Raw genomic sequence first — 17,805 nt, 5'->3', positions numbered from 1 at the left:
GGTGTGATGTGGTGCGTTAGCTTGGAGAGTGTGTCTTTCCCATTTGACAGCGATTCAAGATGAAGAGGACTGCTTAAAAATATTTCGAATGTTGCATCAGAACGGGACTTTGATATAACTAACCCCACAATTTTCTGAAGAACTTTATTTTAACAACTCTATGTGTGGCTATTCTTATCTTTGAGTGGCATTTTTTGGTTTTTAAATACTTAATAGACCATTGATAAAGGACAAGTTAAGCTTAATTTGACTTCTACCAATTCTCTTTATGTATTTATTTATTTCATTCAGAAGTTCGTTCGCATTTTCAAAAATCGAAACTCAAATCACTACACATCTTTCCTCGCTTACTTATAAAGAAAGATAACATTTGGGCTTTCGATAAATATTATTTTTCAGCAATGACTTCAGACAGAGTTTTTTAAAGTCTCCAAAAATGCAAGATAGATAAGAACGTTAGCAGAAATGTTAAAAGGCGTACAGATAGATATTCTATTGATAAATCATATTAAAGTCAAGGAAACTACAATTTAAAGGTGAGTAAAAAGTTTTGGAATTTCTTTGAAAATCGTAAGCCAGTGTAAATATGTAATAATCGTAAGCCAGTGTTTATATAGTTGAGAATAATCATCAAATTAAAATTAATAGTATTTTCCTATTAATCTCCAAATTAAGACATTGTTGCCAATTATCACCAAATATTTGGAGGGAACTTTGCATAAATAATAGTCAAATATAATTACAAAATATTTGCATTAGACCTTGGTCTATTACTGCTGATTCCGAGTTAGTGGATAGTTACTAAATTAAATAGTAGGAATGATTTCACTGTCAGATATTTCTATAATACAGCGCTTTTTGTATTTAGCTTTGTTGCATTGCCAAGTAAAAATATTTGCATCACAGATATATAGGAAATCGAAATTTGGACCTCCTTCCTTCACGACGACGAATCTTATTTCATTCATTTTGCTTATTGTGTGTTTACCATTTGAGATGTAGTTTAGATGCGAATATCATAAAGGTTTCCGTGTTTTATATATCTTGAGTCCAGAAAAAACTATTTATTAAATTCGTGAACATCATAACTCAAAAATGGAATGATTAGACGAAGTAAATTTAAAATGTGGCACTGGCGTACAATAGTTACGAAATATTAAATTATAGTGTGAATTTATCATTTTTACTGAAATATCTTTACATCCTTGGCAAGTTTTTTGGCATTTCATCCCTGGCATGCAGGTAATAGTATCTGAAAACCGAATGTGTGCTTTAAATATGTTTTTCTCAACCGATTCAAACAAAGATTTGGCTCAAACCTGCACTTGTATTCACAAAATTCCGTACCAAATTTGATACATTTTAATCATTTTATTTTTGAATTATCGTGTTTACATGTTTATGAAAGTACAGACCGACAAGCAATCGCCCTTATTTAGATTTGGCTCAAAATTTGACAGATTTCTATACAATAAATGTTAAATCTGTGTACCGAATCTTATCCATTTAGCTCATTTCGTTTTATAGTTATCGTGTTAATTTATATTCAAACAGCCGGACAAACGAACTTCTGATTAAGTTTGACTCGAAATTTAATAAAAATCTGAAATCTTTGGTATAAAGATCGTATACAAAATTTCACCCGTTTAGCTCAAAGCGTTTTTGTGTTATCCTTGTCACAGATAGACAGGCAGACGGACATTTACCAAACATGTGTTTTTCTAACATATGGAGGTCTAAAACGGAAAGATTCGCCAACATCTCGAGCTCGAGTTTTTTTTATTATTATTTTTTTTTTTTTATTTCAATTGCTATACTTTCTCTATACTAAGTATACGAGAAAATAAGAATCAAAACTTATGAAGATGAAGACACTCTGAAAAAAGAGAAACTGTGAATCAATGAGACGGACAATGAAATCACGGGAAGTTTTCTGCAAACGATACTAAAATAATTAGAATTATAGAAAAATAATTCATTATTCTTGATGCCTAATTTGGCTCTTTGCCAAATATACAAGGAATTAATCTGCGTTTTCTACTGCGCATTAGCGAAGAAAAACTTTTGACTCATTAGGAGAACTACATTTAAAAATCAATGAAAAAAGGAATTTTTATCGTTTTTGTTTCAAATTATATTCCAATAATAACTTCAAAATTTTCAAAAAATGTAACGAAATTAGAATGTCGAATGTGCTGAAATTTCAGTATTAATTTTTAACATTTTTCAGGAAGAGTGTTTATTCTTTTCAGTTTCTCAAAACTCAGAAAATAACATCAGAGGTAGGAAACGAATTTCTTTTAATCGATAACCATTTATTCTCTTTGATGGTGTTTTGATCTCTCTTCTATAATCATTAGAAACGGCTCTACTGACAAAAATGGGCCAGCACTTATCCAGAACAATGCAAAATATCAAATTAAAAATGTCTGCATTAAATTTTTTAATACGGGCTTCGAGGTTCATGTAGACACCATTATGATTATCTGTGTACGAAACCTCATGGCTTTAAGTGAGATAGATTTGTCCATAGATAGATTTTCACACGCATACACGTATTTATGCTATGATTATTGTGACAAACCAGTTGTTATTAAAACTAACCAAGGTTATTATTAATAATAATTAAATTAAAAATTTAGTTAGCCATTATTAATACTAACTACGATTATTATTAATAATAATCGATAAATCACATTGACTGTAATATAATCATAAATACATGCTTTTATAAGTATAAATGAATCAATGAAAAATATGATGTATTCTTATTAAAATAGCATCACAATTTTTTTATATCTTTTCAGAACGAGATTGCTTCCAACCATAGTCCTTGAAAACATTATGCATAAAGCTACCCTAGGAAAATGGGACTATGCAACAATCGCTCTCACCATGATCATTTCCATTTCTATTGGGATTTACTTCCGATTTACTGGGAACAGACAGAGGACAACAACAGAATTCCTGATGGCAGGAAGGAACATGGCTAAGTTACCAGTCGTTTTTTCCCTGGTAGTCACCAAATTATCTGCCATAGCCATCGTTGGAGAACCCACTGATGTCTACCTGTATGGGACACAGCGTTGCATAGGGTTCTTCTTCATCTTTGTGGGTTCCGTTGTCACAGCTTATGTCTTCTTGCCTGTCTATTTCGCTGTTGGTGCCTCCACAATTTATGAAGTAATTATAATTTATATAGTATCAGGTTCACTGTAATATAATGCTTTTTGCTTTATTTGAATGGCTTATTCTTCATTAAGAGTAGTACATTTTATCATTTTACGGCCCCAAGCAGTGCACATTATAAAGCCTTTCTTTTAATAACTTCAATTAGTTTAGCTTCATATTTCTAAAAAAAATTAACTTAATCTTTATAATAATGATTCATTTTAATTTTAATTTTTTTTATGTTTGTAAACTTGAAGAAAAAATATATCTTTACTTAGTATTTATCGAGGAAAAATTACTAAAAATATAAAATTCTTTAAAAATTAAGCATAATTATCAATCAATGATTTCTTTAAGTACAAGTAGAAGTGTTTAATCATTATAATAGATAATAATAAACTTCATTCTTATTATTATAAAACTTATAAAACTTTATTCTTTTTATTATAATAATAAGAATAAACTTCAAACAAATATAATGTAGAAATATTATTTAACAGGACCTTTCAAGTGGAATGTAACATAAATTACTACAGGAATAATTATTTCCAAAGGTATTATACAAATAAATAAATAAAATCTATTGTTTTAATAATGATTTTTATTATTCAATGAAAAAAGATACTTTAGTTCTAATATTTTATAATAGGTAGATTTCACATTATATACAAATTCATTTATTTGAAAGTCAGGTGGATTTTAGATTGATAACATTTTATTCGATTTGCTGTTTTTTTCTTTCACCCCAACTGCCTTAGTAGTCTGCAATACGCCACTGTGTGCTATAACTAGACCGAAGTGGAAAAATTAAATGAAACAAGATGAAGATAGCGGTTTGAGAATGGCACATGTAAATTCTAAGCATCTATTTATATTTGCATTTACATTTTAATTTTATAAAAATAAGAAAATCAAAGTACGTAAATCTATACCTAGATTCGTAAAAGTGACATATCAGGATATTTTTGGGTTCAAAAATGTCTTAAATTTGACTTGAGAAGCTAAGTTGAGATAGCTTTACTCTATTAAAGAAATATTTACCGATAAGATAAAAATGTAATGTAAATGTAAAAGGCAGACAATTCTCTGCCTTTCACATAATTAGATGGATACGAAAAAAGAAAAATTATACGACATAAGATTAAGATAACGACCTTAAAACCTTATATGTCAGTTTCAAATACTGACACGTATTCTCACTAAGCCTCTATATTGTGTGCTCTGTCTAGAATTCTGTATTCAAAGTATAGTAAGTGTACAAGTTCCTTAAAAGTACCAGAGGATAACAGTTTTTAAGTCAAAAATATTTAATTTCTAGTTTAGAAGAGTTCGGGTATTGTTAGTCAATTTAAGATACATCTGTTTACAATAATATGTAGTTTAGTCGCATATTTAATATTGTTTATAATAGCAATATTCTATTGCAAATTAAATTTTCTCGTGATAATTCATTATAAACTTAGAAATATTCAGTAAACGCTTTGTGGAGTTTAATAATTTATCAAATTAATCAAGAAGCTAAAAATGTATCAAAATATTATTAAATTGCCCATTGACTACACGTTACCCATTGAAATTTTCATTGTTTGCTCTATCTGACTTAAGTATTTTTGAAGCATTTTTTTAAAATCTTCCTTTGCCAGGTATAGCAATTTTTACAAACACGATTATTTTTTTGGCAGTATGGTTATTATATAGCATGGGCTAGATAAATTAATATTTCGAAAAAAAAATATTATTCTATGAATTTATGATACAATAAAGGAACTTTTTTTTTTAATTTGAAAAGCATATGTTTGAAATAAACAATTTGAAAATATATGTTTAATACAATATGTTTAAATTTAAACAATTTGCAAGTTTAAGAAAGCTTGCTTTAAGAAAACAACAGGATGAATTTAATTTTTTATTAACCGCTTCACCGTCCGTAACGCGTCTAGCGCGTTCAAATGAAACTTCGGCAGGGCGCCTGTAACGTGCTCCAAGCGTTCTTCTACCTTTTAAAACTTTTAAACGTTTAAAACGCTTTGTAAATGTTTAATTGTTTGAGTTTTTATTTTTGTTTGCTCTAATGCGGCGAAAAACAGAGGAAAAATGGAAATTTTCGCGGACAGGAGAGGAAGTCAGAATGAAGAATACGTTTGTAAACTACAAATTAAACTTTTTAAATATAAAACGACTTTCAAAATATTAATGTAAAGACAGACTCCTTGAATAAAAACTGCTAATAACGCTCATAAACTTCAAATTGAATACTATTTATAACTTTAACAAAGCATATAAATTGGCATTTGTTCTGAAAATATCCATTTTTTCCCTCTTTTGTTAATAAATATAATAATTTTATACTTTTCTGCATTAAAAAATTTGTAACACTTACAGATTAAAATGTTTGTAATATTTAACTCTTTGGATTCACTATTTCTTATTTCCATATGATATTTAAACATATGTACTTTGCCATAAAAAATTAATAAATTGCAATACATCGCGTAAAAAATTATTTACGATGTAGCAATTACTTTTGAAAAAAATAATCGACATTAGAATATTTTCTATATTATGTTGTAAAAACAGCAATGGGTCTGAAAATCCATATTTTGAAGTTCTTTTTTTTTTTAGTACAGGTGATTTTTTTCCCCAAACTGAATGATATTTTTTTTCTTAGTACTTAGAGCATAGATTCGGAAGAAGGACAAGAAAAGCTGTTTCCATTTTCGGTTACATTCAAACAGTAAGTAAAATAAGATTAGCTTTCAGCTTACTAGTTCAAAGTATTACATACATATAAGTATCAATCTGTAACCATTGTATTAGAGTAAATATAAACCTCTTAAAAATTCTTATTATTTTTTTAGTTGAATTTTATTTTAATGTGCCTTTTACATCGCGAAGAATGCCAAGACTGCCAAGTTGCTAGAGTCAAAACTCGAGATGGCTGACAAAAGTAAATAACACTGTAAGGCAATCGCAGTTAATATTAGTTGGTATTTCTTATTGCAGCTGCAAGCTTAATCGATTGGGTTTGCTTTACCTACGTATTCCGCTATTTGAGCTTTTATGGACTACAGCTCAAATAACTGACTACAGTTCAGTCTTTTTCAAATCCGGAAATAAATTGTTTCAGCAAATCGATTGAGAAATTATATTAGAGCATATATAACCTAGACTTTGAACAGGCAAAAAGAATTTTAAATTAAAAAAGAAAAAAAACATCCTATGGCTTTGCTAGACGCTGCAGTGGAAACTTAGTAGTTTCCCAAGCACATTGAATAAAAAAATTAGCGAATAACAGGTACAAAAAAAGAAGTTAAAATAACTGCAAGCATTGCCTAATGACATTTTCCAAACACTATTAATTCCTTTAGCAAAATGCCACTCACCTTCCGTATTTCACAGCAATCAAATAATTACTCAAACATCAAAGTAATTATAAAATCAAGCAAGAAGAAGTGAAAAAAATTTAAGAATTCATTGAAATGCAAATTTTATATTAAAAAGAATACTCATACTATTAAAAGGAGAAGAATTTGATATAAAAACAGCCGATTCCAAAAAACTGTAGAGCAGACGATTTTTATTAAAAGAATAAATTAAAAAATCCATTCATTAATAAAAGAAAAAAAAATCTTTTTTTTTTTTTCCCGGAATTCTTTAAAAAAAATAGAATGAAAAGCTTCTTTTTGTTATTCAAATTTATCTTATTTAAAAGAAATTATATTGATATTTTACTAAAATTTTTAAATAAATAATCTAGTTTTAGTTATTTTAATTTTTCAGTTCACTTGAAATTCATGTAGTAGGTATGCAACTCAACAATAATAACAAATTAACTAAGGATTACCAGCGCAACTACTGTGAATTATTGTATGGGTTACTATAAGGGCGATAAAAGGGCATATTACAATAGAGTTTAACCACTTTGTTTCAAACAGATGTTAAAATCCACTTTTAAAACCAAAATTATTATAAAACGTCAAATTTATTTGGGTTTTTTTAAGTGAATCCATATTTTTTTCTACTAATTTCCTTCGATAATATAGCGTATTAGCCGCCTTGGCGACTATTCTAACTAACTCGCCCAGATTTTTAGGTTATTAAATATTAATGTGGAATACATATATATAATTTTTAATTTCACCTTTTTATTTTAAAAAACCGAAAAAGTATGAATTTAATTAAATAAACCAGAACAAATTATAAAGTATGCAAATTAAGAAGCGTATATACAATGAAATAAAATTGAGAGTGAAAATCTTACTTTGGAATTAATTTCGAACGAAATTGTTTTTTTTTAAAATCAATTTTAAACTCTAGCAAAAGCACGCGACTGAATGTTTCGATGTACGAGTTTGAATTTCAAAACATTAAAAATTAACTGCTACAAATTGAGTATTACATCTAAAAATTATTCCAAATAAAGAAAACATTGTATAGAAATGAAATCATTATCAATAAAAAGACCATTTTTTTTTTTTTTTTTTTTTTTCTGTTTTGAGACGACACAAAAATTATTTTGTGATGTAATAGGTTTGGAAGATATGAATATCAGTTTCATCTTCATAAAGTCATAGCGATTACCCATTTGGAAACGGTTAGGCCTATTTTACGTGCTCTAATAAATTTTGTTTGAAGCCTATTTCTTGATACTTTTTAGATCTTCTTTCCTCTGGATCAACAAAAGCTTTATAATAAGATTTTTCGTGTACGTTATTTGGCGTGGCTTTGAAATAAGGGTAGCAATAAAAATGTTTAACTAAAAATTTTGAAACGTTGTTGTTGCTTATCCCCTTTGAATTGAATACCAATTGAAACCAAGTCCAAGAGATCGTTTCGCATGATAAGATTGTAAACGGATCCCCGCCCCCCTCTCGTCACTAACCAGTTACCTCAGTCAATGATATGAGAGGGAGAAGCGTCGGCCGAGCAGCGGCAAGGGGTATACATCTTTTGGCCTCTGATGAAGAAAAGACTTGTTATATGGTCAGGTCTAAACCTAGATAAGAGCGTTTGAACACTCCTTGGAATGGCGCAAGCCAGTGGCAAGCCTGGACACCTACTGCCATACCAATCATGCTCTGGGGGAATCATTCATTTCGTTTTAGTTCTTAGTTTAAACAAAGCGTGGATCTCTGCGGCCTGCAGTCTAGAAGAGGGGATGGGGTAAGACTTAGACTTCCTTCCTTGGCCAAAGCCTCTGCAATTTCTTTTCCGTAGATATCCACATGAGAAGGGATCCACTGTATGCTCACTGACCCGGTCCTTGCGAATGTAATTAATTTGGAGATAATGTCTTGGCCCAACTTGTCAAGAATGTGTGGCCAATCATTTAAGTATTGTATTGAGCTCTTGCTGCCTGTGAAGATCTAAATTTGGGAATTATCAGTTTCTAAGGCGAGGTCCAAAACTCTGTTAATAGCAAGAAGTTCAGATGGAAAAATTGAGCTTGGTCTGGTTTCTAGAATAATGCCTCGATTCCCCTCTACTTGATTTTAAAAATACACCGCTTCCAGTTCTCCCTTACTCCATTTTTCTTCCATCAGTGTTGATTTGCAAGGCTTTATCGGGGATATCACCAATGACCTCGAGGGTCAGCTGGCGCAACAACTCTGGTTGTTCGCTGTCAAGTCTTCGTTCGTCAAGTCTGGATTAATTTTCAAGTCTTCGTTAAAAAACTTCGTTAAATTCGGAAACGTTCATACAATGATTTGATGACATTTAATTGCTCTGTAATAACGATTTCTGTGTCACGCACACTAAGGTTTTATATTCATAATTTTTATGGTTTATTTTTTAAAATTATTTTTAAAAATTTAATAAAAGAAGAGATATTTTGAAATAAAGTTGATTTCACTACAAAGCTGTTTATTTTTTATTTAATACTAGCCGCCTTTGGCGACCAGCCGGTTCGCCAATCTTAATGTTCGTTTAAATTTTAATATTTAAATAGGTTGAACCGGAGTTTAACCCCCTTCTTCGCCAGGTTGCGATAACGCTCCAAAGCTGGCAATCTTTATTATGCACTATAATTGAACATCTGCTCCTTTGCTTTTGAACATTTCGCAAGGTCGTTGTTGGCGATTTTTAAAAATTGCTCCAAGCAGGAGGTTAAACTCCGGTCGTACCATTAAATATTTTACGCAATTCCAACTTTAATAGATTTTTCGGCAAAATATTTTAAAACTTCAAATTTTGATAGTCATATAATTCACTCATAATATTATAAGGGCCTTCAGTCATAGCCTGATATGTATCTCTCTAATTTTCTGTTACCCCTCGTAGAAATTATGCTTTAAATTAAAGTGTAAATGATTAATCTGCAATTAATATAATAATATTTTTTACTGAAACAAAGCATTTTTTTAATACTATGATTACTGATAATAGAGTCACTGAGCGTTTAGACTTTATGGGCACTAAAGAATATCTTTCTTAATTTATGTAATATCTCAAGAATTTGTCAACAAAAATTTCTCAGATTCATCATGAACAGATCGATTTATTAACAATGTTTAATTTTAAATGCATCAAACACTAAAAAAATAAAATGAATCGTTTAAAATAATCGGTCGAAAACAGGTTTAAAAAAATACTTAAAAAACGATGTACATAAAACTATAAACATATACAAAAAAGTATATAACTAACATAAATACAATTTAATTACAAAAGCATCCAATTAACCTAAAAATAATTTAAATCATTGAAAATAGGTTAAAAAAAACTACTTAAAAAACGATGTACTTAAAACTATAAGCATATACAAAAAAATATATAACTAACATAAATACAATTTACTTAAAAAAGCATCCAACTAACCTAAAAATAATTTAAATCATCCGTTGGTTGCCATGTCAACAGTCAGAAAACAATGCGCATGCGTGAATTTTCTTCGCCAGTTACGTTAACGCAAGTGCGTGAATTTTTCTACGCCAGTTGGGGTAACGCTATGCAGATTATACATTTTTAATTTCCTTTATTCTGTGTTATTTTAATTCAAAAGTACTTCAGAATGAATGTGAAACATGGATTAATTAACAATGTTTAATTTTAAATGCATAAAACATTAAGAAAATAAACAGAATCGTTTGAAATAATCCGCCGAAAAATGTTAACCCTAGCCTCAATTCTGTTGGGAGAAAAAAATAACTGAAAGTTGGCGGTGGGGAAAATGAAGACTTTTTTGGCGAAAAAGTTGGCGATGGGGAAAATGGAAGATTTTTTTGGCGGGAAAGTTAGTTTTTAATTAATAATTAAAATTCTAATTAAAATTTCAAAAAAAGGGACCCCAGGTGCACATTCCCGACCTCTAAGGTATACATGTACCAAATTTGATAGCTGTATGTCAAATGACCTGACCTGTAGAGCGCCAACACACACACACACACATTGAGCTTTATTATAAGTATAGATTATATAAGATGTCTTTTGCGAGATAATAGTCACCGAAGTTATTCAGAAAAAATTTCAAAATATTGATTAATTTTTAATTAATTAAACATTTGAAACTGTTACTAGATCCACAATATATAATAAGAGGGATTTCTTTGCCACATACATTAGTGTTTTATATACTATAGAGATTTATGTAAAATAATTATTTAATTCAATCTGTAAAAAAAAAAGGTTCAAATTTCATTTTATTAGCTTTTTATTCAATACGGCATCAGTCACCGTTAAACTAAAATATTAACGACAATACAGCTAGGTAGCGGAAATAATACCTAAACGTAGTAGTCGCATATTATCGATAATTCTTGGTGCATCATAGGTTCAACATGAAATATTGTTAGAGAGCTAAAATATTGTTACCATATGTCGACACGTATTATGTTATCACCGAATGATGAGGACAACGAGCAACATAGTATAAATAATAGTATTTATTAAATAATATCAAATTAGAGAAATATTGGAGTGATGTCTTAGTACGTTAATGCTGTTGTTATGCTAATGGATAAATATCTTTTTATTCTTTATGAATTAATGATAATTTTACATTAAGAATTCATAAATAATAAAATATAATTCAATAAATATCACGTTAAACATTCAGTGCAAGTGCAGTTTTATATTAGGCATGTATTGACATGTCCCAGGCATTTTTTTTAAAATTTGAATTATTATAAAGAAATAGTACTTGTCCACACTTAAATCTTGATTACTTGGAATTGAAACTTTAGTCTATAATTCTTAATTGTAATAATCATAGTAGCTATAAATAAACTATATCCCTTTATACTCGTAATAATAATCCTAAAGATCTTTTAAAGATCCTTCCTAAGGATCCCTTTATAATAATAATAAAGATAATAATCATTAAAGATATATTGCTGAGAATTCTTCGAAAACTTGAAGTTGATTCATTAAGATTTTACAGAATTTATTTAGAATCATTCATTATCTGGAAATATAATTTTTTATAACATTAGAATTATAATATTTTACAGGGAACAAAACTTTTATATGCAATTTTCCACTAGTAGAGCTCCAGAAACTTTAGTAGTTTGCATTATGTGATTATATTACTCGACTTTTTTTATTTTATGAATAATTTCATTATTTGGTTGTTTCTTCCAGTTACTCAATATGTCAGTTGTAATCTACACTCCTGCGCTTGCCGTGAGTGCGGTTACAGAAATTACTCCTGAATCTTCCCTGGTTCTCATCGGAGGAGTATGCATTTGGTTCAGTGCATTGGTGAGATTCTCTTTCCTAGTAGAGTTTCCATTCAAATAATACGGTTACGGAATCTCTGTTTTTGAGAAATTCAACAAATTTAATAACGGTTAACGACCTTTCATTCCACAAGAACGCGAAACATTGGCAGTAAAACACAACAGGTGACAATACCTATATGTTTGCGTATATTTGAACGTGATAACTCATATTAATAAAGTTTAAGATGCATATCTGGTATTATAATCATTTATAAGTATCAAACTTTGAGTTCGATCGGTTTAAAAAGTCCAAAATGCATAAAAAAATTTATCCTTATATTTTTGGAAAGTTACATGCTGTGCCATTAAATACGGGAATTGCGAAAGTGAAGTGGCGTCCTCGCCCGCAAACTATGAAGATTAATCATTTGTTTCCTGCCCACAGCCCTTCAATATATTTAGGGGTTTCTGAACTAGACAAAAGAATAAACGAAAAGAAAAAGTGTCAAAGTATATAATAAATAAATATAAGTATATAAATATAAGTATATAAATATAAATAAAATAAGTATATATATAAATAAGTATAAGTATATAAAATAAGTATAAATATAAGTATATAAATATAATAAAAGTATATAAGAAAATCGACAGAAGAACACTCCTGCTGATTTCACTTCTTTATGTTGTTTCAAATCTCTAATAATGCTTCTTTGCGCATTAATCTAATAATAAGGAAGAACTATTTGTAAGTATTTTTTAATAATGCTGAATGGATGCCAAATCAATGATCCCAGCCTTGCTAACAAAAATTAAGGTTCTAGAAAACACAAGAATTATGGGAATATCTATTTTCTCGAAGATTCGATTCCCTGTCACAAAAACTATACAAACTTGAAAAAAGTAAAGGAAGTTAGTCGAGTTCTCCAGCTGTGGTTTTAAATAATCATTTTGTAATAGCGATTTGTTGCTTGTCAGTATATTATCAATTTCCGCAAAGGTTATCTTTGTGTAAGTTTCAGCTATATTCTGCTATTTGTGTTTGTGTTTTCCGTGGAATAATACGTCGTAACCCCTAATCAAGCTTGTTGGACTTCTTGCACAGTGCACACTGGACAATTTTAGTAACAATATTTTCAGAGTAGTACTTGTTTCTGAAAAGCTAATTCAACGTATCATTATTTCTATACATTAACATGCGAACTTTTTGTTTCGTAGGGTGGTTTAAAAGCTGTGATGTGGGCTGACGTATTCCAAGCTGTTATGATGTATGCATGCCTTATAGTACTTCTTTCAAAAAGCCTGTATGAAGCTGGAGGCATTATGGAAGTTTATCGAGCAGCTCACGACGGTGGGCGAATGGATTTTCTCAAGTAAGTACAGATTAAATTTATACTTATGAAAATAAGTAAATGTATATACTTACTTATAGCCATGAAATATGGCACACAGATAGTCATAAAATGACTCAATACACCTCGAAGTTCAAATTTAAACATTTTAAACAGGAAATTTTTATTTAATAATTGTGTTATTTTGAATGATTTTTCTCATACATTCGCTCATAATATCTTTTCTAGTTAATGTAGGAAAGAATCAGTAAATCATAGAATGGAACAGAAATTTATCTTTTAAAGACATTTTTACACTTCTGACTTATTTGCTGATTTTTGAGTAATTTTTTTTGTCTCTTTTCTCAAAAAAAAAAAAAAAAGCTAAAATTTTTTTTAGCAACATTTTAGTGCTACATTTTCCAGATTTCTTTTAACGTACTTATTCGAATATTTCTTCCTGATTTAAAACGAGAATTATCAAATACTTTTTCATTTAATTTAATTTAATTTTTCTGATGAGTCAAAAGATTTGATTTGCCATCCGCAACGGAAAACCTGGATTTACAGAAAGAAGTTTCACTTCACTTGTTTTGCAAAGAGCCAAATTTGGAAATGAAGAATAAGAAAATTAATTTTATATAATTTAAATTCTAAGAATTCTAACAGTTCTAATTTCATGGTCTTTCTCATTTTCATTTATTTGTTTCGATTTTTTATTATGTGTAGTTTTTCTGAGTATATCGTTGCAGCGAAGAAGAATAAATATGTAAAATCAATATCACATTTTTACTCTGTTTTTATTGTTTTCATTTTATTATGGCTCTGATTTCGTTTGCAATTATCAGGTGTTTGTTCTTCTAGTTAAATAAGCAAGCATCTAATTACTTTGATTAACAAAAATTCATTAATTTTTAGAGATCTTTTTGAAAAAATACAAATAACATTTATATAATTGCAGATAGAAGTTAATTAACAAGCATTTTGAAAATAAAAAGGACAAAAAAATTAAAAAGCACAGCTTTTTCGTACTAAATTTATTTTATCTATTTGATTCTCGCTGTTAGCTATTATAAAGAAAGGATAGCTATTAAATAAGTCTTTTAGACAAATACTCTTGTATAAAAATAAGTTAAAAATAATAAATAAGAACAATAAAAATTATTTTTATTTTCTTCGGAAAGCAATTTTTGGACTTCTTTCGCTAATGAAGCTATTGATTTTATGTAACAAACTAACAAATTATTACATTAATAATCATTCAACTTCTTCTATCAATAGCATTCTATAGGAAAGAGAGCCTTTAAAAATGTAATGCAATGTCAGAAAATTTATGACACTCTTTTATAACGCATTTATTGGAAATCATCTTTTCTAGTTTCAGTGGCTTCGATAATTAGATTTATTGCTGGTATATAATCTGCTCACTTGAGATGCATTCGAAAAACGTATTAAATTATTTCGATGAAGTTCTAATGTTAATGTGAATTAAACTTTATTTTTCTATGTTAGTTTAAAAGAACTAGATCAACATTTGCTTAGAAAAAAAAACCAAACGATTTATTTTGCTCTGGTTGAATGAATAAGTTTAGACTGCTAAATTCTTCTCTTTAACAATATACGCTAAAATGCTATGAAAATGATTTCTGTTGAATATAATATAGTATGTGTTAAAATGTTTCTCCTATTTTAAATTATAAATATATAAGTTGTGATGCGATAAGCCTGTGATGTTACTTGCTCAGCAATTTTTATGCTAAAAGAAAATGAAATTTCAATTTTAAAATCAATTGAAATGGTTTATGTTTTCATTATACTCAAATATCTTCTCTCCTTTACAACTTAATTCGCCGGCGTCCTGGCATAGGGGTAGCGCGTCTTCCCCGTGACCAGGGCGTAATGGGTTCGAGTCCCGGTTCGGGCATGGTTGTTCTTCCTGTTCTCTCTGTGAGATGTGTGAATGTGCCCCCCTGTAAAAAGGGGTTGTGCAAGCGAATATGATGTGTGAGTAGCTAAGACGTACTCTTGGCCCTAGTTGGCGCTACTAAAATAAGAGACGCCCCCTTGGCTTAAAATCACTGACTTCGTCAGCGAGCTTGTCCATGGCAAGTGCCATTATAAACAACAACAACTTAATTCATAAGAATCGTGAATATTTTAAATGGATCTGGGATTTATTATTCAAAAGACTTTATTCGTAAGCAACCTTGCTCATCAGTACCTAAAAAAATAAATTAGCAGTTCTTTGTTCAATTGACATGTACCAATTTTGGTAAACTGCATTGCATTCAATGGAATATTTCCAGTAAGAATTTTTTTTAATATTATTAACATTCTATTAAATATATTACTTATTTTAAACTGTTTTAAGATGATTTAGAGATTTTTTGTCAGCTTTCTGGTTCACAATTCTTTCAAAAACGTCTAGCCAAATTAAGTATAAATTTCTATACCTTGAAATTTCTCCATTGCTTATACTTTTATTTAAAATATTTAACTAATATCCTTTGACTCTTTATTCTATTATAAGAAGTAATAGAAGTAAATTTTATAATAAAATATCTTTTTATTGTAAAATTTTTCAAATAAATATTTTTTTTGTTTATATTGTCTCATAATTAGAGTACTTTCCTTTTATATGTGTTTCCATTTTTTAAAACTTAGGTTAGTATAATATTCTGAAAATGGAATTAGCTTCTCACTTTTCTGAATTATTTTTATAAAAGCATTTTCTACTCAAATTAACGTTCAAGCTATCTATACCATTAACTAAAATGAAAATATGACAAAATTTCTTGTTTTAAAGTTATTTTTGTGTAAATACCTCTTTACAGTTTTTCAGGAGATTTTAGAATTCCATACACCTTTTGGAATTCCCTCGCATATGGAGTTCAATTTGGAATAGCACATGCGGTGAACCAGTTCGAAATTCAGAGACTTTTAGCCGTTAGAAGTTTGAAGGATTCACAGTCGTAAGTACGAAAGAAATGTTTCGCATTTGCAGTATTGGCTAAGAAATGGAATCAAATCATATTCACAAAATTTATTTCTACTGCACTATGCTAAATTAATTCTGAAATATATTTTTTACATGAGAAGAAAGGCTGCGAAGACACAACAGAGTCAGCATCTTGTTATTAGATGTCATAAGACATGTAATTACGATGTCATAAACATTGTTTTCATTCAACCAATCATTCTAAACTTTTTACTTAGCTGTAGTTTGTTAGAATTTCACACGATTTTTGTTTTAAATTTTTTTTTCATTGTTTAATTATTAATTTCATTTTGCATAGATATTGATGTCTCAAGATTGAAGTCAGCTTTGGCAAATTTCTAGCCATTTCAAAATTTACAGATTTTATGGGCATTTGCAAATTGCTAATATGCAATATATAAATTAAAAGGCAATTAGAAAAAAGCCATCGTTTACTGACATATATAAATTGTAAGCTGAATATTAAATATAAAAATCTAATTATGTTCGAAATATATAAAGAAATGCTGTCAGTATTAGCTAAGCGTAATTATTTATTAAACAAAAACCCTGTTGCAAAACCTATGCAACTATATATCAAACAATATTGAAAGTACAGTATAATAGTTCCAAATATTTCAAATTTAAATTTTTCGAAGTCATCCCAAGTCTAATATATTTTTTTTTCCAACTTATTTCATAACATTTACCACCTTATCCTGAATTACAATAAATATTTATTTATAATTATCAATTTTTTTTATGAATTAGTTAAATATTAAAAAAAAGCATGTTATGAAATACAACTGGGCTTTTATCACCAACTGTACAATTAAACAGAAACAATTAGCTTACAATGGAAACAAATTTGATCTTATATATTTTGCGCATTTCTTTTAATTTCTGAATCACAACCATAAAATAAAATCTGTGCTAAAGTTGTGTAAAATATGGAAGACCAGTTGATAACAAATTTCCGAGGAACGCTATTTGGCAACCGTAAGCCATATAAGTACTAATTAGTTAATGAAAAAGAGGATTGAACTGTTTGAAACATCATCATTCGGATTTATTTTACAAGTAACAATTCTTCTTCGATAAATCTGTCACTATCATTTCTACTTCTGTGCAAAATACCGGCTAACACAATTTTTTTTAAAAAGATTGGATTTATCAAGTTGCAAAAAATTGTACGTCAGTGTATCAAAAATTAATCCATACCTGAACATCTTGGGACTTTTGAAACTTAGCATTTATATATATATATATATTTGTTGGAACAGAGGATGTCTTATTTTACAGAAAATACAGACACAGAGGATTCTCAGTGTCTTTGGAACAACTTCGAATTCTAAAGTTAAATAAAGCTTTTAAAAGAGAATTAGATAATTCTGTATAATGCTTTGAGACTTTCTAATTATCATCGCTTGTCTGAATTATTGTGATATTCAGTATTTCATGTTTAAATCATCCAAAAAGAAAGTTCCTTTCATAGTCAAGAGATATCAGTAGCTTAAAATTTAAAAAGTGCCGTTAATTTGTAGTTCGGAAAATAACGCTGGGGGGATTCTACAATCCGTGTGAAACTATGTAATATTTAAAATAAACAAAAATCAGTATGTCTTTTTTTTTATAATAACTTTATGAATATAGAGAGAACAGTTTA

The 17,805-nt window shown here is 29.0% G+C and overlaps 1 protein-coding gene across 1 annotated transcript in view; it reads left to right on the top strand.

Annotated features, from left to right (window-relative positions):
* Positions 1-414: 414 nt before the first annotated feature.
* Positions 415-17,805, top strand: part of LOC129976062 (putative sodium-dependent multivitamin transporter) — a 29,780-nt gene continuing 12,389 nt past the window's right edge. The window contains exons 1-6 of the mRNA XM_056089425.1: positions 415-536; positions 2,808-3,183; positions 5,840-5,905; positions 11,752-11,871; positions 13,050-13,204; positions 15,997-16,134. Coding sequence (XP_055945400.1) covers positions 2,845-3,183; positions 5,840-5,905; positions 11,752-11,871; positions 13,050-13,204; positions 15,997-16,134 — 818 coding nt within the window. The 5' untranslated portion in view covers positions 415-536; positions 2,808-2,844. The remainder of the gene's footprint in view (positions 537-2,807; positions 3,184-5,839; positions 5,906-11,751; positions 11,872-13,049; positions 13,205-15,996; positions 16,135-17,805) is intronic.

The sequence above is a fragment of the Argiope bruennichi genome, chromosome 1 (assembly GCF_947563725.1).
Source record: "Argiope bruennichi chromosome 1, qqArgBrue1.1, whole genome shotgun sequence".
NCBI lineage: Eukaryota > Metazoa > Arthropoda > Arachnida > Araneae > Araneidae > Argiope > Argiope bruennichi.
This window is presented reverse-complemented; position numbering and strand designations above follow the sequence as displayed.